At 37.5% G+C, this 23,604-nt stretch overlaps 1 protein-coding gene across 1 annotated transcript in view; it reads right to left on the bottom strand.

The window, feature by feature from the left end:
• The window catches only part of ALDH1A1 (aldehyde dehydrogenase 1 family member A1), a 53,911-nt gene that overhangs the window by 21,780 nt on the left and 8,527 nt on the right, over positions 1–23,604 (bottom strand). The window contains exons 2-5 of the mRNA XM_022573500.3: positions 13,206–13,310; positions 5,190–5,330; positions 2,979–3,108; positions 1,332–1,393 (exon numbers count right to left, since the gene is read on the bottom strand). Of these exons, the coding sequence (XP_022429208.1) occupies positions 1,332–1,393; positions 2,979–3,108; positions 5,190–5,330; positions 13,206–13,310 (438 nt within the window). The remainder of the gene's footprint in view (positions 1–1,331; positions 1,394–2,978; positions 3,109–5,189; positions 5,331–13,205; positions 13,311–23,604) is intronic.

The raw sequence follows: 23,604 nt of genomic DNA on the forward strand, positions 1-23,604 counted from the left end.
ACTAGATACAGGAAGAGAGCAGGAGAAAGTCATAAAATTTTATCAAGTGCTATTATTTTGAGTTCTTTTTCTACCAGGAAAAAAAATCACTGCATGGTTTAGAAATCAAGCCTTAACTTTGAGTTACCTGTAAGGGTTTAAAAAGTGTAATTATTCCTCCCTCCCTATAGGTCTTTAAATGTAACCATTTATCCAATAATAATATTTAGTAGTATTTAATTCCAAGACAGATATCTTGCTAAAGACACAGAAGTCTAGGGTCTGGAGGCTGACAGCTTGGTTCACATCAGCTCAATCACTGAGCAGCCATGTGAATTCAGACAAGTTATATGCATTTTGTGTATGATTTCATCATCTATAAGTGCTGAAAACAGTCCTCTCTACTTCAGAAGGTTGTCCTGAGGATTCATAGAGAAAGTGGGCCAAATGTTTAATGCAGTGAATTGTTCATCACAGGCATACAGTAAATATTAACAATTCTTAGTATTCAGGATTATGTAGTTTTTATGGGTTTTATTGGGATTTTTGAACTAATGAGCAATTTCATTCAAAATGTTAATATGTATACATTTCAATCTCATTGGAGCAGAAGATAAGTCATTGCCACTTCCTCATCTAAGAACATCAGGACATTTTATCATCTTTTCGTTTGGCCTTTTTGGCCTTTCTGAATATGTCAGTTAAAGTGAAATCATTGATAGTCTCCTATTTGTTGGACATAAAAGGAAATCTTCATGATTCTGCTTAAAATGGTACTTTCTCTAAGAGGAATGTGGAGTATCAAAGCCTCTTATCTGAAGGTAGGATATATTCCATGCTCCAAATGCCTCTGGCACAGTTTCTTCCATTTAGTTAAGAAATTTCATTCAATTTGAACACTCTGGTTGCTACTATTCTCTATGTTGAGAAGTCCCAGTGAGGATATATTGATAGAAAGTGTTGGAGAGTGGTTGGCCATACTATACTTCACTGAAATGCTTGGCGTCTTGCACGATGACCACTTTGCTATGTACATGTAAAGCATGGGTCTTAAACAGAGTGCACAATACATCTTCTTAAAAACAAACCATAGAGTAAAAGGTTAAGGTTTGGTGATGCTGTATATGGAAACACACTCAAGAGATATGCCAGAATATAGATAGGTTTCTGGACTACTAGTTCGTATCCAAAGGGTACGGCCACAGAGAGACCCAAGTTCAACAATTACTATATTTGCTCCACGTTTAGCAAATATCTAAGCATTCATTTGTGCCCAAGAAATCTTCATTAACAAAAGAAATAGAATTGGAACTCACTTTTTTTTAACTGAAACTTATATGAGGGCAACTTACAGGAATGATTTGGCCACACACACCAATAGGCTCATTTCTTGTATAAGTAAAAAAGTTTCCATCTGAAAAATAAAACACACAATCATTTATAGACAAATGTGCTTGATATTCACAGAATGGTGGTTTGGGGCTGATGTGAGAGGAAGGTATAGACAATAATTTTTAAAAAAGAGAGAACATATCTCTGCTTATTTACAAAATGAAAAATTGAGCCCTCAAATAGTAATTTGAAATGAGAGGAACCATAAAACTGAGTTAGGTCAAAGCAAAGATGCACAATTGGAAAAGATCTGAACAATATTTATTCTGTCTCTGATCCTATAGGAGGGCTACTTTCTAAATCATACTTGTTCTCAGTTTCCTTTCTTTCATGATAAAGGAAATAAAAGGTGTGTAACTAAGAAAGAAACTGTTAGAGTTCTGTTTCTGACAGCTCTGAGTTCTACCAGTAATTTTTAAGTGCATAATATAATTTTAAAAATAGTAAAATTAAAATATAGTAGAATTTAAAAAATATCTCCCTGTGAGTGACAAGCCTTTCCTACTGGCTTGTTCTAAAAAGTCCTCTTCTTTTTGCCTACCGAACAATAAAAGCAAGCTCTCTTAATCTATGAAAAAAAATGCCGGAAGTAAAGGACATTTCCATCTGGATTTGATTGATTCATGTGCCTCCAAGTTTGATGTGGTCATCCTGAGGTTGCACTGTGCTTTGTGTTCGTTCTAGTTCCCACAAAAGTTTCCTGGCTATCATAGCAAGAAGGCTACTTATCAAGATCGATTTGTACTTTAAATGGTTTTTCCCATTTTATCAAAGGGTAAAGTAAAAGTTTCTGAAATAACCACAGTTCTTGGTCCCACCATGGCTTCACTCTCCCCTTTCCACTTCCTGGCTCTCACATCTAACCAGCGGGATGCTCCAGTTAGATTGGAAATGCACTTCGGGGCCAGTCCTGGAGGGTGTTGTATTTCTATAGTCAATACGTTTATATGAATTAAATTCTACCTGTAATGTTTTCCGACTCCATGCCTTTTCATATTCCTATCCTGCTGTGTACATACTCTATTAAGATACTAAAATGCATACACATTCACTCACACAAATTCTTAAGCCGTAAACACAGACCCATCTTTCTTTGAAACTATTTGAAACAAATCAATGTGAATTAGTTTGTTTAATTAGTCTGCTCTAACTATACTGAGTTAGACCAGGCACAGATGACCATAGCTGACTCATACTGGAACATACAAAGAGGCTTAAATAATTACATTATAGAAGGGGTATAAATGTCACCATTGGAATAAAACCCAAATAAATAATTTCAGAGGCCAGCTCTGAAAAGTTTGAGTTCTTAGAGAGACAACTGCTTAAATCAGTAATTGTGGGCATATGAATGTTCTTACTTTAATATTTTCTAAAGTATCTATAGTGTTATCTTCTGCATAATTATGTTGAAACAATTTTAAAACCCATATGATGAATCTTAGCAGAACGTCCAGGTTCAGAACTGCATTGTCTCAAAGTCAAGAAGAAAATAATTCTGCCCTACTTGGTTGACATCTTTAAAAGGGAGAGTTTGGAATTTTTCATCTCTACAATAATCTCCTCACCCCTACCGTCACCCACGGTGGTTTCCCAAAGCTACTTACCAATGGGTATCGTGCGGCCCTGGATCTTGTCAGCCCAACCTGCACAGTAGCGTAATGTTTTTATACAGCCTCCTAAATCCATCAGATATGCATTGGAAAATAGTTTTCCACCATTCATTGACTCCATTGTCTGAAAAAGAGATCACACCCCAAATCTAAACTTCCACAGAAATTTTAGATTAAAAAAATAGTCAATATTTTGAGTAATCGTGTGCTAGAGAATTTTGAAAATACTAGAAGAAGTCCTGTAAGCAATCTTTTGTAACCTCCTCTTTTTAAAAAGGAGACTAAAAAAAGAGTTAAAAGGACTTGCTTAAGATCATACTTGCTTAAGGACATAGCAAGATCTGGGTAGAAAAGGTAGTGAGATTCTGGTTTCTAAACCCTAGCGCCCTTCTATCTCATTCTGAACGTCCACCAGTGAACCAGCTTTCTAGGAATTGGTCACAATTTGATATACACACAGCTTGTGAGAGTGGCACTTAGTCTCCTTAGTCAGATCAGAGTTCCAACAAGATTTCACTTATTGTATGATACAACTGTGGGTGACAATTTACTGTCAGTGACCATTAATAATGCCTCAATAATCATTTTTAATTTTTACATCCCATCTGGATATTCACACAAACTTAAGTAACCCCTGGATTTTTTTTTAATCCATGAGTTTCCTTCAACAAAAGTTTAAATTGTGAAACTCTGAGTTTTGCCACTAATATCAAAATTATTGTTTGAATGGTCAGGCTGTAAAGTTCAACATTTTCTAGTCTAGTGCCCTAATGGTTTTAGGATGACCTATCTCTTCTTTTCCTCCTTTTCTTAAGCAGAACTGTGCAGACTTTGGGGCGTAATGTTCTGCTGGGGCAGGAGTGTACAGGTGATAAACTCTTAAATCAGTTCCTTATCTGTTGTACAGTCTTCTCTCTCTGCATTATATTGTATGCTACCTCAAAACTTAATCAAATATGATTTTTGTATGCTTACTCTTTCTTCCCCCCTTACGATCTTATGCTGACAGAGGCAGTCAACATTCTGTAATTCACAGATCGGATAAATTAGGGAATGCAAGTTTTAACAAATTCTGCTTTCTTCCTGCAGGATGTTTTGGTTACGGTTGTTGTATTGTGTATAACTTCTAATTCCATATTTTTACATACTTTGAATTATGCTGAATCTTTGATTGGATAATAAATGGCCTTTTGATTAACTATAATTGCTAATGTTGATTTTAAAAAACATAAGCCTTTCTGTTGCCGCCAGTTAAGATTCTAAAGGTAGTAAAAACTTACTCTGAAATCTGATGTTGCTGTTGCTTTGTGTTAAATTGGCTTCTCTAGGAAAAAACAAGGAAACACCTCCCCCACTCATTTTATGTGCTGATTCATATAACTGCTGAAATGTGTTTTAAAAAGCAGTATACATAAAAATAACATTTTTATAAACACATGAATGGATTTTTCTTTATTATTCGCTCTTTCACCTATAAAAAGAACATAATTTATTCAAGACCATTGTGAACGTGTACATTTCAGGAAAGGAAAAAGTGGCCATTTTATTAACTGTCTTGGTGGGCTAGATTATGGAGAAATAAGGTTTATTTTAAAGAAATATCCTGGGCACCTTTAACAAACTCCATGAGATTTTTTCACTTGTGGAGTTCAGTGGTCAAGTAAGTTCAAGAAAGCTGGTATATTATTCTAGGATCTTCATGCTGCATGTGACCTTATTTTATAAAGGCTCAGAAATTCTACAGTAAAGGAAAGAAACTTGTTTAATTTGATTTAACTCAGGGTCTGCCCTGGTGGTGCAGTGGTTAAGACTCCACGCTCCCAATGCAGGGAGCCTGGGTTTGATCCCTGGTCAGGGAACTAGATCCCACGTGCATGCCGCAACTAAGGAGCCCGCCTGCCACAACTAAGACCCAGTGCAACTAACTAACTAACTAAATAAATAAATAAAGCAAAAAAACCCAATGTTTAGACTGTAGACTCTATTCTGGGAGTAGACATTAACGTCATCTAAAACCAGAGTGCAGATTACTTACTATCCGAGAATAAGCTCAATGGTACCATTCATATACAAGAGCTGGTAGAAGTCTTTTTGTTTTATTTGTAGAGAGTATATAGTGAACACTAAAATTAAAACAACTCACCAATCCAAACAATGAACGCTTTCTAGAGATTTTGAGTTCTGCGTAGTTCGGTTAATACTCACTGCCAGAAGCAGACGATCTCTTTCGATTAAATCAGCCAACTTGTTTATTAGCCGTCCTCTCTCTGAAGCATCCATAGTACGCCATGGAGAGCCAATCTGAAAAGACTGTCTTGCGGCCTTCACTGCTTTGTCAACATCCTCCTGCAAGTCAAAGAATTCAATTCGTGGGCTAAATACATTAGCAAATCCAGTGGCAATAACCCTATAAAATACACAAAAACTCCTCATAAGCTGTGTCTTCATCAGCCTAATTCCAGCATACTGTACAAACTCAACTACCATATATTGGAATTATACCTGCTGCGTACTCTTTGGAATGATGAGTACCACACACATAGCACATGCTTGATTTCCTAGAATAGAAATATTATATTTTAATAGTTCCTATTATTGGCGTGCTTACCATATGTCAGGTAATGTTCTAATTGCTTTATGAGTTAATTAAATTAACTCATTTAATTCTTTTTTTGTTTTGTTTTGTTTTTGTGGTATGTGGGACTCTCACTGTTGTGGCCTCTCCCGTTGCGGAGCACAGGCTCCGGACGCGCAGGCTCAGCGGCCATGGCTCACGGGCCCAGCCGCTCCGTGGCATGTGGGATCTTCCCGGACTGGGGCACGAACCCGTGTCCCCTGCATCGGCAGATGGACTCTCAACCACTGCGCCACCAGAGAAACCCTCATTTAATTCTTAGTAATTTTATGAGACAGATACGTTCCCCATTTTACAGATGAAGAAACTGAAGCAAAGAGAAAGAGGAGATTTGCCCAAGCTCAATAGCTGAAAGTGGCTGAACTGTGTTTTAAAAGGAGCCCAGCTGACTGTAGAGTCTTTGCTCTTCACCACTGCATTTTACTGCTTTGGTGATTGGTTTGTCAAGAGTTCCAGGGAAAGCTCAAGATCTAAAATAGTGAATATCTTCTTGGATCTCTGGTGACTTTATGGGCTGTGTACTCTTATGAAGAACCTACTGAAGGGTGAATAAGAACTGTGTTTTGCTGTTTAAGAGTAAACATTATAAATATGTGCTCATTCCTCTTGTTCAGAGGGAAAAAGGCACAGAGGCAGCGGGTCTGGTATAGAGAAAGGGCGGTATATTACAACCTCTTATTTCCCAACTAGGTACAAAGAGTTCCTTTCATTCCCTAAGTAGGTAAAGAAGTCAGTTTCTTATTATTAAGGCACTGCTTAAAATTACATTAATTCAAGCAAAAGTCAAATAATTGAGTAATTTCACACTCAGTCTTCTTGCTGTCTCTCATCTGTCCTCACTCATACTCTTTTTTTCTGAACTGGTTTATTCCTCCTGTTCTTTCCTAGTCTGCCTCAGTTAAATACTTTCCCTGGCCACTCATTCCCATAGATCTTTGTTCAGATCCCATCTGAGCGCCTATAGAATACACCTACTACAAAAATCACTACCTCTTCTATTACTACTTTGTCTTTTTTCCTTCCTCCATCTAATCAGCGGCAAACACTTTAAAGGCATAGATTTTCCCAATCTTCTTTTGCTTATCAGTCTGGTCACTACATGGAGCTATATAAGCTCCACAAATCATGGTACCTCTTAGGCCAGTGGGTTGTCTTTTGTGCAGGAGCCATAGTTTCCTTAAAGAATCTGAAGGAAAAATTGTCCTAAATTTTTTTAAGTTGCTCAAATTAAGCTGAACCCATTTAACGATGATACCTCCCCCTTTGGGAGGCATGAATCTCAGATTAATATTCCCTGCCTTTGATTATATTCAGTCAAGAAGTCCCAAACTGGGAATTCCCTGGTGGTCCAGTGGTTAGGACTCCACACTTCCACTGCAGGGACATGGGTTTGATCCCTGGTTGGAGAACAAAGATCCCACGTAGCGCCACCAAAAAAAAAAAAAAAAAAAGAATCCCAAACTTACAAGTCTGCATATTAAAATATAAGAAAAGTAAATTATTTTTACATTATTTATCACCACACTAAGATGATCTTGGGCCAGAGGGACATTTTAGAAGTATAATTTGGTCTGATTAAGTGATAATATTATCACAATACAGACTACAAGCAAACATTCTTTCACTGTAACCATCACACACTTGTGTATCTTTTCTTTTTAAAAAATTTTTTTTAATTTAATTTAATTTATTTTTTTATACAGCAGGTTCTTATTAGTCACTTGTGTATCTTACTGTCTAACTTTTGAGAGAATAGTGATTATGTACAATAAAATACATGTATTCTTACTCTCCCTTCCTGAGAAATATATATACAGTCATATTTTGGGCATTCAGTTAATCACATTGATTGCTTATATTTGGACATTGTGTTATGCCATAGGTTCTCACCTTTTCCAAATTATATTGGAAGAGCACTGTTGAAAACAATTAAAAAGCAAACCACAAGAATCTGAAATTGCCAGCATGACCTGTGGATACCACAGCTTATAAAATACATTCTGCTCTGTGTTTAAAAAGGTCTGTGTGACACAGCTTTCGTATGGATCCTTGCGCTCCGTGTTCCCTCATCAGCCTTAGCCAAATATGGTTTATCATAGGCATCCTGGCCTCTCAAAGGGATATGGAATAATTGGCTTGAAGACAAGGAACTCTGCCATATGGAAAATATGTTCCTGGAGAATGCTGCTATAAATACAGACGTTTTTGTATCATGCTTCTCCTTTTCTCATATATTTTATCTTGCTGGCACAGAAATAGAATAATGGTAGTTAATATATAGGTCTGGAACAAAACAACCCTGATCTGAATTCTGGTTCCTCACCTATTAGCTATGTAAGCTTTGAAGCATCCATCTATTCATTCATCCATCTATCTAAAGATTTGCTAAACACTCTATTCTGTAGCATTCTTATCATCAGGCTGCTAACGATAAAGTAGTGAAGTAAAGAGACTGGCCTTTTGAAAATTCCAATTGTGTGGGAGAAACATACAACCAAATAATCACATCATTATTATAAACCATGAGAAATATTCTGAAGTGAACTATATTGTGATATGACTTCTCTCACCTTTGGTTTTCTTATCTTTAAAATAGGGATAATGTACCTCATGGAGTTGTGTTGAAGATTAAATAAGGTGACGCTTGGAACACATTTTCTGTGACAGACATTATGTTAAGTGTTCATTAAATGGTAGTAAGTGCTATTTGAATCAGAGCAGTCAAAACAACCTTAAAATAACTCTCAGCAGTTGCAGTGTCTTTTAATCCTTCCTTTCAGTTTTCACTGCCCTGTATTATTTTAGGCTGTCATTATCTCGTATCGTTGCTAGCCTTCCTAAGTCCATTTTCTTCTCTCCCCAAACTGTCTTGCCTATTGCTACCAGGCTAATCTTCCTCAAATAATTTGACCTTATCACTTTCCCTTTCCAATATTTGCAAATGCCCCCTTTGCCCACAGTCCTTAGGTCAGACTTCTCTTTCTGATTTTCAAAGCCTAGCATTTTGGGGCCCCGCTTCACCTACTCAAACTTGTGCTCACATTTTTTCTACTCTGTCTGGCCCAACTACTTCTCACCTTTGCTCCTATAATTCTCCTCGCCTAGAATGTTCTACCAGCACACCCCTTTCCTTTCAAAATCCTACATATTCTTTAAGACGCAGCTCAAATATCACAACCTACCTACACTCTTGCCAGATTAATCCAGCTTGATAATAGCTACTAGTTAAGAGCTTACTAAGTTCCTGGCACTATGCTAAACCCTTTATAACCCCACAGTTACTGCTGTAGTTAAGCATCACAGACCTTGTTTTATAGGACATGAAATCTAGCAGATAGTAGAACCAAAATTTAGTCCCAAATCTGACTCCAAAATCCAGTTGTATAGCTCTTCAAGGCTATCCTGATAATGATCTCATTTGCAATGAATACTCACTGCTATCTCTATTATAAGCTATAATACTTCTTACTATTTGGGTCTACAATAGGCAGGTTATAAATATTTAATAAGTTTATTATGCATCTTATAAACTCATTATGTTACATTGATGTTATATAAGCATGCTCCTTATATAAATAATTTTCTTATATTGATATTTACAAAATAATTCATATCTTAATTGATTCCATTATATAACAAAGCTTTTACATTAACCCAAACTATTAGGCATAAGGGGTTTTTGTAAATTATTATTTTTTTTTTATTCCAAGACTATTACTATTTCTTAGATTTTTAATCCAGGACTAGCATTTCCAAGGACATAATTTTTTAACTAACTAGAAAACAATTTGATACCATTAACTCAGATTTTCTACCATCAATAATACTTTTACCTTATAGTGTTTAAAATGTTCTTTTTTGAAGTAGGGACCACAAGTTGAAAAGATGAAATTAAGGAAGGACTGAACTCTTCCATCCCTCCCAGACCGTGCATTTCCTATGAAATTTGTTCAGATTTGGAGAAAGTAGTTATCAGACCAGTTTTACACCTGTCATAGGCATTTACTTTAATGGACATTTACTTTTATCCCCACCAATTATTTGTTAGGTCATGCTTTAGTATTAAAAGCAGTTTTCGGGATTAGTCAGTATAGCCCAAAAGAGCCACTGAAGTGAAAAGAAAACAGTTCCCACCCCCATCTGTGCCTTTCTTTGTAACCTGCATTTGTTCTTGCCCTTCCTCCTTTCTTTATAGTACCATTGAAAGGCGGTATGTAGCCCATTGTTAGCTCCATTCTACTCATCAATTAAATCCTTAAAACCTCTTGGCTCATTATCTAAAGAGTCAGTTCTAGAATATTAGGTTTACTGTGACCATGTAATTTACTAGATTTGTACCTTTCACTAAGCAACGTTGGAAGTTACTATACATTTGTCAGCAAAATTGTGAGAACAGCAATAAAATTATTTTAAAGCAAATGCTGGTAGATCATTTCAAAAAAGAATATGACGACAAGAGCACTGGATCTTAAGCAAACAGTTGCTTACTATGGACAGTTTATACCATAAACAATCTAACTTGAGAGATCAAGTATCCAGCCAACTCCATTAGCACGGTGACCTGATTTGAAGCTTTGCTGGACTTTAATGAATGTTTTTAAACCACATTTGCACACAGTTCTGCCCTAGTAAGAGCAGGAATAATTGTCAATAAGCAGAGAGCAAATAGATATCAAATGTTTTTAAAGCTTCAGGTGTGATCATCAGCTTTCCCTCACTACACTTTAGGAAAAGGGTAAATCTCACCAATGATACCAAGAAAAGTCCTCAGATTGCCTGACAAGATTTCACCTGGAATTCCAGGCACAGATTTGTTTTACTGAGGAAACTAATCTCAGAAGCTAGTGGCAAAGCAAGATGTCCAAGGCCCAAGAGCTAAAGCATCAAGAATTGTTTTTTTCTTTCGTTAATGCAAACTGCACACAGTTCTGCAGTCTCCCTCCTGAGTGGCATTTATACCTCTGGAGAGAAAGCGTAGGCAGCTGTCAGGGGCTCAACTCTGCCCTCATCTTGTCCTTTATTGCTTTTCCCACCTCTTCAGGGTTGTCAGAGCCACTCAAGCAACTAGAAGGACATTTGAGGTCACGTAATTCTGGGTAGACCTCTAGAAGTCTATGATAAAAACTATTCTTCTTTATTGAATGTGAAGAATCAATTTTTCTCTGATTTCTGGGAATGCCTAATAGGACCCAGGGTTCTGGGTTTCCTAGAGCACATTGCTAGGGATCATCAGTATTTTTCTGCCTAAGTTTGGTCTTGTGCCATTTCATAGAGATGCAGAGTGATTATCATAGCACAGTTTCCAATCATCAACTTTCTTACCTGTCAAAACCCATGCTTCCTCTTAAATGCTAACACCTGAGAGGAGATACAGCTTACGATTTAATACATTAGTTCAGTGGTTATCAAGGTGTATTCCCTACCCTCACCCCAAACAGCAGCATCAGCATCAGCTAAGAATTTGTCAGAAACACAAATTCTCAGGTCTCACTCTAGAATTATTGAAACAAACTCAGGGTGGGTGGGGTCCAGGGATCTGTGTTTAACAAGCCTTCCAAGAAGTTCTAAAGCAACCAAAATTTCAAGAATCACTGCTTTAGTCAGTAGTCATTTTAGTACTAGATTCCTAAGGTAAGGTGTATGAGGTATGTGGAAACAAAGCTTGATGAAAGAGAAAATGATTTCATTTATCCATTATCTATAGGGTGTTAGATAACATGGGCATAAAGGTGAGATGTAATGTCAATCTCTACAAGAAGCATATTGTCTCAGACAAATTAACCAATAAGCAGTAAAACACAAGGGATAGAATATAAGTGATGTTCTGTAATGACATAGAAGAGAGCAATTCTACCTGCAAAGGTTAGAGAAGGCTTTAAAGAAGTGTAATACCTATAATGATTGAGGCTACATTATATGCCTGGCACTGTTAAAACACTACGTATTTTCTTATTTAAGCTCCCCCAAGTTTTTCCTATCTCCCTGTTTTGCACAAAAAGGAACAGAAATTCAAAGAGGGTAAATGGTAAATGCAAATATGGAACTTCTGTGTCCTTACCACAGATGGTGACTTGAACTAGGTCTCAAGGACTGCACTGTGGCTGTGGCCCAGAGGCAGCGATCAACATGCAGTGTTTGGGGCATGGTACTGGGCACCGTAAGGTTGGAACTCTTACATTGATGAGGAAAAATGGAAGCCAGAAACAAAGGTTTCCCCCCCGCCCCCCAGAGGCAATGAGAAGCCCTTGAAGAATTTATGCCCGGGTGAACTCTGGTATGTAGAAAGTGAAATCTGAAAGCAGGTGACGTGTGTCTCCATTCTATGTTGCTTCTACTTCTCAAGCTGTTGACCCCTCTGTCTAAACTCTGCATCCTTGCCCCTTGAGGCATGGGTCTTATTTCTTCTGATAACACTGCAACCTGAATCCAGGGCCTTTCCTAAATCCCAAAGAGCCCCTCAGGTCTATCACTATTTTCAAAAAGGTTTGCAAGGTGTAATACCTTGAGATTAGTTGATTGGGAAGAAGATAGCAAAAGAATGGAGACAGGACAGGAACACATGATTGCTACCATGAACTGAACATAGTGTCGGAAGTAGTATTATCCTTGGATTTTGCTGACTTCATCTTCCAATAAGTAGTCTTTTCATGCGGCAAAATATTTTACCTCTTTATATCTTATATAACAGAAATTAAAAGCTTGATAACATCTGGACAGCTAAAGACCAGAAAAATCATTTCAAATTAGACCATATGCTTTTTAAGGTATGTGTTCAGATAAAAATTCTGAAGGCTTTTATACTCTCTTCACTCCCTGGCCTATTTAATATTACCCTCTCTTTTATAATAATCACAAGGTAAGGCAGTAGCCCTGCCAGACACAGGCTCCGGGGACAGAAGCACAGCAGCTGAATGCTGATTTCATTATTTATTAGCAATATCTTCTTGAGTAAATTACTCAACCTTTTCATTCTGCTGTTTCATCATCATTTGTAAAAGTGGCTAACAGCAGTACGTAGGGTTGCTTTGTGTATTAAATTTTTTTTTAATTTGTATTAAAAATTATCATTATAAAAGTTAGTTTTTGTTGTTAGTATTATTAGCTAGCAAGCAACAACACTTAATTTGTGATTCAATTTAAGTCACTTTAAAATTCAATTTTTAAGGTACTGATCAATATAAATTCAATGATTTTTAATGAAATAACTTGGCAATATATCATTACAAAAGCCCTATATTAAGATGTTTTAGTTTCCTTTTGCAACTTAAAAAATTTTGTATGAATAAAGGATTTCTCTGCTTTTTAAATGTATGACCACTCACTTCATATGCAGTCTATTTGTACAATAAATACAGACACTATTTCAGTTGAAAAGCAAGAAAAATAATATGAAAAGAATCACCACACCCAGAAGCACAAGCACAGGCTCATCATCATTGCATGACTAGTGAGTACCCATTATGTACCAAGAACATTTCCCCAGATGACCTGGACACCATGTTTTCATGACATGTCTGTTTGAACATGGGAGGAGGTTGGGAGCTCAGAATGGTGGCATAAAATGGAACTAGTGTTATAAAACTTACCTTATCTCCTTCTTCTACCTCGCATAGTTTCTCCTCAGTTGCAGGATTAAAGACCGGAAATTTCTTGCCACTCACTGAACTATGCCATTCATTGTTTATGAATATCTGCAGAGAAGGAGAAAAGGTAAATAAAAAGGTATTTAAGGGCAGAGTCAAGATAGCGGTGTGGGAAGACACGGAGTTAGCATCTCCCCACAACTAGGGTGACTCCCAGCTGCTGGTGGGGGACTCTGACGCCCAAGGAGACGGGAGGAACCCCAGAGTGAACCGGTAGGATGTAGGGGGACTGAGGGGGGAGGGGAAGTGGAGGCCAGACAGGATCGGTGCCCCTGAGGCCGGGGAGATCAGGAGAGGCAGGTAGGAGAGACTCTCTGGGAAGAGCAGGAGAGGAGCAAAGGGAGATTGCCTGGCCCACTTGGGCACAGGGAGCCTGCTGAGCTCCTGGGTTGATCCCCTGCCCTCCAAAGCCCCCTCCAGGCCATGTGTGTCCTTGGGGGCATAGGAGGGATGCTCGGGGAGATCAGGAGAGGCAGGCGGGAGGGACCCTCCCAGACCCCAGACCAGAGGAGCAGTAGAGGAGAGGAGGACATTTTCCCCACCCACTCAAGCCCAGGAAGCCTGCTGGGCTCCCAGGTGAGGTCCCCTGCCCTCTGAGACCAGGGGTGGCGGGGCACACCTGTGCCCCTTCTGTTCCTTGAGCCTAAGCCCCACCCTCCCATGCCCCCAGGGCCTTTTCCAGCCCTGTGGGTCCTGAGCACGGGCCCCGCCCACCATTCAAACCTCACCCTTGCTTAGGCCCCACCCTCCACAGCCAAGGCCTTCCCCCCCTTTTTTTTCTTTTCCCTCCTCCTCTTTTTTTTTTACTATTGTGGCACTGATGTACCTTCCAGTTGTTGATTCATCTATATTTTTATTTTTACATTCTTTCTAACATCTGTTAGTTTCCTAGTCTAATTTTATTTTTTACTTTGTTATTGTTTTGGGGTGTTTTTTTTTTGCCACCCCACACGGCTTGAGGGATCTTGGTTCACGGAGCCCGGGGTCGGGTGGAAGCTCCGTGAACTTGGAGCTCCAAGTCCAACACACTGGACTAACAGAGAACCTCAGACCCCAGGGAATATATTCATCAGAGTGAAGTCTCACAGAGGTCCTCATCTCAGCACCAAGACCCAGCTCTACTCAATAGCCTACAAACTCCAGTGTTGGAAGCCTCAGGCCAAACAACCAGTAAAACAGGAACACAATCCCACTCATCAAAAAAAAAGATGAGATGGCAAAATAATGTCACAGATGAAGGAGCAAGGTGAAAACCTACAAGACCAAATAAATGAAGAGGAAAGAGGCAATCTACCTGAAAAAGAATTCAGAGTAATGATAGTAAAGATGATCCAGAATCTCAGAAATAGAATGGAAGCATGGATTGAGAAAATAGAAGAAATGTTTAACAAAGATCTAGAAGAACTAAAGAACAAACAGAGATGAACAACACAGTACCTGAAATGAAAAATACACTAGAAGGAATCAATAACAGAATAACTGAGGCAGAAGAATGAATAAGTGAGCAGAAAGACAAAAAGGTGGAAATAACTGCCGAGGAGCAGAGTAAAGAAAAAATGAAAAGAATTGAAGGCAATCTCAGAGACCTCTGGGACAACATTAAATGCACCAACATTTGAATTATAGGGGTCCCAGAAGAAGAAGAGAAAAAGAAAGGGTCTGAGAAAATATTTGAAGAGATTATAGTGGAAAACTTCCCTAACATGGGAAAGGAAATAGTCACCCAAGTCCAGGAAGCACAGAGAGCCCCATACAGGATAAACCCTAGGAGAAACACACCAAGACACATATTAATCAAACTAACAAAAATTAAATTCAAAGAAAAAATATTAAAAGCAGCAAGGGAAAACCAAAAAATAACATACAAAGGAATCCCCATAAGGTTATCAGCTGATTTTTCAGTGGAAACTCTGCAGGCCAGAAGGGAGTGGCAGGATATACTTAAAGTGATGAAAGCGGAAAAACCTGCAACCAAGATTACCCAGCAAGGATGTCATTCAGATTCTATGGAGAAGTTAAAAGCTTTTCAGACAAGCAAAAGCTAAGAGAATTCAGCACCACCAAACCAGCTTTACAACAAATGCTAAAGAAACTTCTCTAAGCAGTAAACACAAGAGAAGAACAAGACCCACAAAAACAAACCCAAAATAATTATGAAAACGGTAATAGGAATATACATATCTATAATAACCTTGAATGTAAGTGGATTAAATGCTCCAACCAAAAGACACAGGCTCGCTGAATGGATACAAAAACAAGACCTATCTATATGCTGTCTACAAGAGACCCACTTCAGACCTAGGGACACATACAGACTGAAAGTGAGGGGATGGAAGAAGATATTCCATGCAAATGGAAATCAAAAGAAAGCTGGAGTAGCAATACTCGTATCAGATAAAATAGACTTTAAAATAAAGACTGTTACAAGAGGTAAGGAGGGACACTACATAATGATCAAAGGATCAATCCAAGAAGAAGATATAACAATTATAAATGTTTATGCACCCAACATAGGAGAAATTCAATACATAAAGAAAATGCTAACAACCATGAAAGGAGAAATCAACAGTAACAAAATAATAGTAGGGGACTTTAACACCCCAGTTACACCAATGGACAGATCATCCAAACAGAAAATAAATAAGGAAACATAAGCTTTAAATGACACAAGACCAGATAGATCTAACTGATATTTATAAAACATTCCACCCAAAAGTGACAGAATACACTTTCTTCTCAAGTGCACACAAACATTCTCCAGGATACATCACATCTTGGGTCACAAATCAAGCCTCGGAAAATTTAAGAAAATTGAAATTGTATCAAGCATCTATTCTGACCACAACGTTATGAGATTGGAAATCAATTACAGGGAAAAACACCATAAGAAACAAAAATACATGGAGGCTAAAGAGTGTGCTACTAAATAATCAAGAGATCTCTGAAGAAATCAAAGAAGAAACAAAGAAATACATAGAAACAAATGACAACAAAAACACGACGACCCGAAACCTATGGGATGAAGCAAAGACATTTCTAAGAGGGAAGTTTACAGCAATTCAGTCTCACCTCAAGAAACAAGAAAAATCTCAAATAAACAATCTAATACTACACTTAAATCACTTGAGAAAGAAGAACAAAGAGAACGCAAAGTCAGTAGAAGGAAAGAAATCATAAAGATCAGAGCAGAAATAAATGAAATAGAAATGAAGAAAACAATAGCAAAGATCAATAAAACTAAAAGCTGGTTCTTTGAGAAGATAAACAAAATTGATAAACCCTTAGCCAGACTCATCAAGAAGAAAAGGGAGAGGATGCAAATCACTAAAATTAGAAATGAAAAAGGAGAAATCACAACTGACACTGCAGAAATACAAAGGATTATAAGAGACTACTACATACAATTATATGCCAATAAAATGGAGAACCACAAAGAAATGGACAAATTCTTGGAAAGGTACAATTTTCCAAGACAGAACCAGGAAGAATTAGAAAATATAAACAACCTATCACAAGTATGAATTGAAACCATAATTAAAAATCTTCCAACAAACAAAAGTCTAGGACCAGATGGCTTCACAGGCGAATTCTATCAAACACTTAGAGAAAAGCTAGCACTGATCCTTCTCAAACTCTTCCAAAAAATTGCAGAGGGAGAAACACTCCCAAATTCATTCTACGAGGCCACCATCACCCTGATACCAAAAGCAGACAAAGATGTCACAAAGAAAGAAAACTACAGGCCAATATCACTGATGAACATAGATGCAAAAATCCTCAACAAAATACTAGCAAACAGAATCCAACAACACAGTAAAAGGATCATACACCATGATCAAATGGGATTTATCCCAGGGATGCACGGATTTGTCAATATATGCAAATCAATCAGTGTGATACAACATATGAACAAACTGCAGAATAAAAAATCATATGATCATCTCAATAGATGCAGAAAAAGCTTTTGACAAAATTCAACACCCATTTATGATAAAAAACTCTCCAGATAGTGGGCATAGAGGGAAACTACCTCAACATAACAAAGGCCATATATGACAAACCCACAGCAAGCATCATACTCAATGGTGAAAAACTAAAAGCATTTCCACTAAGATCAGGAATAAGACAAGTATGTCCACTCTCACCACTCTTATTCAACAAGGTTTTGGAAGTCCTAGCCGTGGCAATCAGAGAAGAAAAAGAAATAAAAGGAATACAAATTGGAAAAGAGGAAGTAAAATTGTCACTGTTTGCAGGTGACATGACACTATACATAGAAAATCCTAAAGATGCCACCAGAAAACTACTAGAACTAATGAATGAATTTGGTAAGGTTGTAGGATACAAAATTAATGCACAGAAATCTCTGGCTTTCCTATACACCAACAACGAAAACTCAGAAATTAAGTAAACACTCCCATTTACCACTGCAACAAAAAGAATAAAATACCTAGGAATAAACCTGCCTAAGGAGGCAAAAGACTTGTACTCAGAAAACTATAAAACACTGATGAAAGAAATCAAAGATGACATAAACAGATGGAGAAATATACCATGTTCTTGGATTGGAAGAATCAACACCGTGAAAATGTGTATACTACCCAAAGCAATCTACAGATTCAGTGCAATCCCTATCAAACTACCAATGGCATTCTCCACAGAATTAGAACAAAAAATCTTACAATTCATATGGAAACACAAAAGACCCCGAATAGCCAAAGCAATCTTGAGAAAGAAAAACAGAGTTGAAGAAATCAGGCTCCCTGACTCCAAACTATACCACAAAGCTACAGTAATCAGGACAGTATGATACTGGCACAAAAACAGAAATATAGATCAATAGTACGGGATAGAATGCCCAGAGATAAACCCACGCACATATGGGCACCTAATTTACGACAAAGGAGGCAAGAACATATAGTGGAGAAAAGACAGCCTCTTCAATAAGTGGTGCTGGGAAAACTGGACAGCTACATGTAAAAGAATGAAATTAGAACACTCCCTAACACCATACACAAAAATAAACTCCAAATGGATTAAAGACTCAAATGTAAAACAGACACTATAAAACTTTTAGAGGAAAACATAGGAAAAACACTCTTTGACATAAACCACAGCAAGATCTTTTTTGACCCACCTCCTAGAGTGACAGAAATAAAAAAAATTAATAAACAAATGGGACTTAAAAGCCTTTGCACAGCAAAGGAAACCATAAACAAAACAAAAAGACAACCCTCAGAATGGGAGAAAATATTTGCAAATGAATCAACAGACAAAGGATTAATCTCCAAAATACACAAACAGCTCATGGAGCTCAATATCAAAAAGACAAACAACCCAATCCAAAAATGGGTGGAAGATCTAAACAGACATTTGACCAAGGAAGATAAAGATGGCCAAGAGGCACATGAAAAAATGCTCAACATCACTAATTATTAGAGACATGCAAATCAAAACTACAATGAGGTATCATCTTACGCCAGTCAGAATGGCCATTATCAAAAAACCTAGAAACAATAAATTCTGGAAAGGGTGTGGTGAAAAGGGAACCCTCCTACACTGTTGGTGGGAATGTAAATTGATACAACCACTATGGAGAAGAGTATGGAGCTTCCTTAAAAAACTAAAAATAGATCTACCATATGACCCAGCACCCCACCATTGGGCATATACCCTGAGAAAACCATAATTCAAAAAGAGACATGCAGCACAATGTTCATTGCAGCACTCTTTACAATAGCCAGGACATGGAAGCAACCTAAATGTCCATCAGCAGATGAATGGATAAAGAAGATGTGGCACATATATACAATGGAATATTTCTTAGCCATAATAAGAAACAAAATTGAGTTATTTGTAGTGAGGTGGATGGACCTAGAGTCTCTCATGCAGAGTGAAGTAAGTCAGAAAGAAAAAAACAAATACCATGTGCTAACACATATATGTGGAATCTAAAAAAAAAAAAAAATGGTACTGATGAACTTAGTTGCAGGAATAAAGAGGTAGGCATAGAGAATGGACTTGAGGACATGGGGTGGGAAGGTGAAGCTGGGGTGAAGTGAGAGTAGCATCGACATATATACTCTGCCGAATGTAAAATAGTTGGCTGGTGGGAAGCAGCAGCATAGCACAGGGAGATCAGCTCGGTGCTTTGCGATGACCTAAAGGGGTGGCATAGGGAGGATGAGAGAGAAGCTCAAGAGGGAGGAGATATGTGTATGCATATGGCTGATTCGCTTTTTTGTGCAATAGAAACTAACATGGTATTATGAAGCAATTATACTCCAATAAAGACCTGTTTTTTAAAAAGGCATTTAAATAATGCAGCAAATTTCAGAAACTCTTTATAAACTTAAACTAGAGCACTACAGAATGCATAGGTGAAGCCAATATTACATCCTCACCTCCCTCACCTACCTGCCCCCTCCAAGAATATTTTAGCCGTTTAAGACATTTTACACACACATTCACAGATACACACGCATGCACACATACACACAGTAAGATAAGGTAATACTTTAAAATTTCACTAAGATATGAGGTCATTTAAAGAATAGAAAATACAGACTGGAGGAGACAATCTAGAAAAAGATGCTGTTATCTGAAATAGCCATAAATTTGAGGTAAGAGCGAAGGCTTGAGTGGGCTTGATCTTTATGAATCACTGTCTATTTTCTACTTCAGATTCTGAATATGCTCATTTTGGGCTACTGGTGATTTGGTATCATAAGTGACTATTTTTTGATCCTTTATTTTACTGTCTTGAAAGTAGCCTGAGGGAGGATTTTAAAAGAAGATTGCTTAGAAAAAAATTGGCTAGTGACATTTTTTCATCGACTTTTTAAAGGCATAAGGGTTTCATTCTCCTTTTTAAAAGATTATCTAATAAATTATTTGTCCTCATTTGAAATCAGGTACTAGATTTCTTAGTGCTATCTATGAGAAAGAGATCTGCATCTAAAGAAACAGAAGGATCTAGAAAATAATGGAATTTTGTTTTTTGTACACAATAAAAAAATAAGAATATTAAGAAGTGTTAGTATGTCATCATTTAAAAAGTCTGAGTTTCAACTTTTGCAGCCCTGAATTTGCATTTCATTATGGAAATTAATAGAGCTTTGATATTCATCTTTTCATAGAATAAAAACATTTGATGAGGCCAAATTAAGAAGTACCACTTATGTGATGAATAAAGTTATGTTTGTCTGTTTTTCTGGTTTATCCTCAGAATAAAAAATTCCCAGCCAAAGTGTCCAAGGTGTGCAACACAATCCCAGTCCTCAAGTGACCTTAACCTCAGTAAAGAACTCTTAAATAAATAACTTAAAATTGAATCAAAGAACCTAGAATCCAGTAGCTACGTATGGGTAATATCTATAATATTCTGCACATGAGTACACTCTGACATTTTGATTTGCTAAAAAACAAGGGGAAGGATAAGTCTCCTCCTTTGCCTGTTCCTGCCAATATAACCTATGTATCGGGAGGCATTCAAAAGAATTGTGATGCTAGCCTGGAACTGACAGGAAAAAGATGTGGGTGTGAATAAATAAAGGGGGAGGGGTGCAAAGCAGTTCAGATAAAGAGACTAGATGTCCAAAGACACATATATGGAGGTTTGAGAAAGATAGAGGTATCAAGAAAATCCTTGTTTCTCTGATAGGGTAATGGAATACAGACGAAGAGCATAAAACTCCTATTAGCCTCCAAAAAAAAAAAAATTGGCATCTTAGTTCAACTTGAAGAAAGATAAATTCAGATTAAAACTACTGACTTACTCAACGTCTCTTGGAGTGAATCAGCATTCTAGCTATCAAAAGCGCATTTTATGGAATCCTGTAATTACTCTTAAAGAGTATTCTCTTTCATGCGTCTTTAGCCTTTACCTCTTATTTTTCGTCGCATGGGATCGCTGGGAAGCACCTCAATCTAAGTGTCCCAAGTTCAGCTCACTGTCATCTCTAGCTTTATGCTGCTCTCACCTCAAACTAAGGTTCTAAAACTTGCTCTTGCATTCTCTCTCTGTCTTACATGCACACACACTTTCCCTCTTCTGTTAATGGCACACAAAATCCCTACTCATCCTTTTGTATCACTATGTTTTATACTATCATAAAAAAGCTTTCCCCTGTTCTCCCTGCCCCCACCTCTGCCTAATTGAAATTTAATTTTTACCCTGTTAACATAACCTTCCTAAGCCAGGCCAGTTCAAATTTTGTCCCCTCCTCAGAACACTTAGGTGGTTCTCCATTCTCAAACTACTGAGCATGGCATTTGAGGTGTCTTATGGTTTGGCCCCAATGTCCTTTGCCAACCTTTTATCCCACTCTTTCCTCAATTTACCCTTTATTTCAACCTCATTCTACTGTCTCAAATACCATGCATTTTTTTCTCCTCCATACCTTGATTCATGCTGTTCCTCAGACTGGAGTTTCACTATTTTCTTCTCTTCATACTTCAAACTCTTTTAAAATGTCATTTCCTCATGAAGATTTCACTAGTCTGTCCGATTGGATTTAACCTCTTTTTTTCTCTTTCCTAACATAGCATTTTAATATCCTACTATTAAATTACTTATTATGTTCTGTTTTGAATTAAAGCTAGCTATCTACATATCAGCTCATCAAATTATAAACAGAAAACTAAAGACATCATGGTACTTGCTCTAGATTCTTGAGCCAGCCTTGCAAAACTTGATTCAGATTCACTCACAGATGTCTAATTCTGCCTCTTCTCAGCCCTAAAGATAGTATCCCCTTCTCCAACTTTATATCTCTAAACTAAGAGAGCACAAAGTCTCACCCTGTCAGAGATATGCCCAGAATTCCACCCTTCCACAGTATAATTTCACCAAAACTCTCATAAAAAGAAGAGACAGAATGTATTATATTTTGATAGGCCTGTGGTGAAGCTTCCCAGCTCCCACCTAAGTCCTCTCACCCTGATAATTTGTGGTTTCAACTTTTCAATAATACACCTTCAATATATTATAACTTGTTTTAATCCCTTCATACAATCTCTTTTGGTGAAAGAACCATTACAATATGTATGTACCATCTATTTTTATTATCAGGCTCTTGCATTTAAACTGTATATAAAACTCCCCTTTCAGATTAAAGTCAGTGAATATTTTGTAAATGAGCATTAAAGAACACAAATTTATCTGTCAGCCTCCAGGCAACTGAAGAGATCAGTTGTGGATGATCCCAAATTACCAGCAACTACTCTGCATTATTCAGTTTTAACCTTTAATAAAGGAAAACACAGTGAACTTAATTTTTCTTTGAATTTGTGCTTATACTCACATAATCCCAAATGGTCACTTTTCTTTGATCAGAAAAGTGTTTGTCAAATAATGTGTAGACAGCTGAGAAATACTCTGTAAGGTCATATGGAAACATGGAAGATGAGTGAGCTCTGGCCCCTGCTTCCAAGTGGTTTATGATGTAAGAGGAGAGTATATTTATATCAAGATCAGCCAGTAAAGAATTAAAGATTGTAGAGTACAATGACCAAAGCAGTGCTTTAGTCAGTAAATTGCAGAGTGAAACTCATGGAGGAGAGGACCATGGGCTGGAAGAATGCAATCTGGAAGATAGGATTGGTAGAAAAAAAGGAAAACAAGGAGCAGAAGGAGGGAACCCTCTTGGGGTGTTTGGAACACGGTAGAGAGATCAGCCCCAAGCAGAGAGTTCCAGTGCAAACAAGTCTTAGATAAGTTCCAGCAGTGAAAATGAAGCCAGTTTGTGGTGGATCTTGATACCTGAGTGACTCTATTCTGGATGTCATAAGGGAGTGACAGGATCAAATGGATGTTTTAGGAATATTGATTTTACTGTACCCAAAATGGATTTGAGGAGCACAAACAGTCCAGGGAATTTGCCTGGAGACCATTCTAACATTCCAGGCATGACGTCTTAAGGCTTTAGAGGAGAATGACACAGCAGTATAGTCTGCAAATTATGAATGATACACATTCTCCCCCAAACAGTGGCCTTGCAGCGTAAAAACAAAACTCAGCACAGATAATGAGATGAGAGGCAAGCATTATACCATCTTTTTCTTCCCCTGAGCTGTGGAGAAGTTATTGATAGGGACTATCTTAATCATCTTTTTTTCTGTTTTAATTGTATTGGGTTTATATTTGCCTTCCAGCTAACTGTGTGACTGAATGTTTTTGAATAACCATCCTTCCTGTAGTTATATAAAATGGTTATATGGAGATGTGTAGGTTAATGAATGTTTATTATAATGATTATGAAACCTATTTTAGGCCTGTTGAAATGATCTATCATGGTTACAACCTCATTTTCCATTTGCTATTTGCCTTTAGCAAGTTTAG

This window comes from Delphinapterus leucas, chromosome 6 (genome assembly GCF_059928025.1).
Source record: "Delphinapterus leucas isolate spDelLeu-1000000601 "Yukka" chromosome 6, BTC_Dleu_Yukka2, whole genome shotgun sequence".
Lineage (NCBI taxonomy): Eukaryota > Metazoa > Chordata > Mammalia > Artiodactyla > Monodontidae > Delphinapterus > Delphinapterus leucas.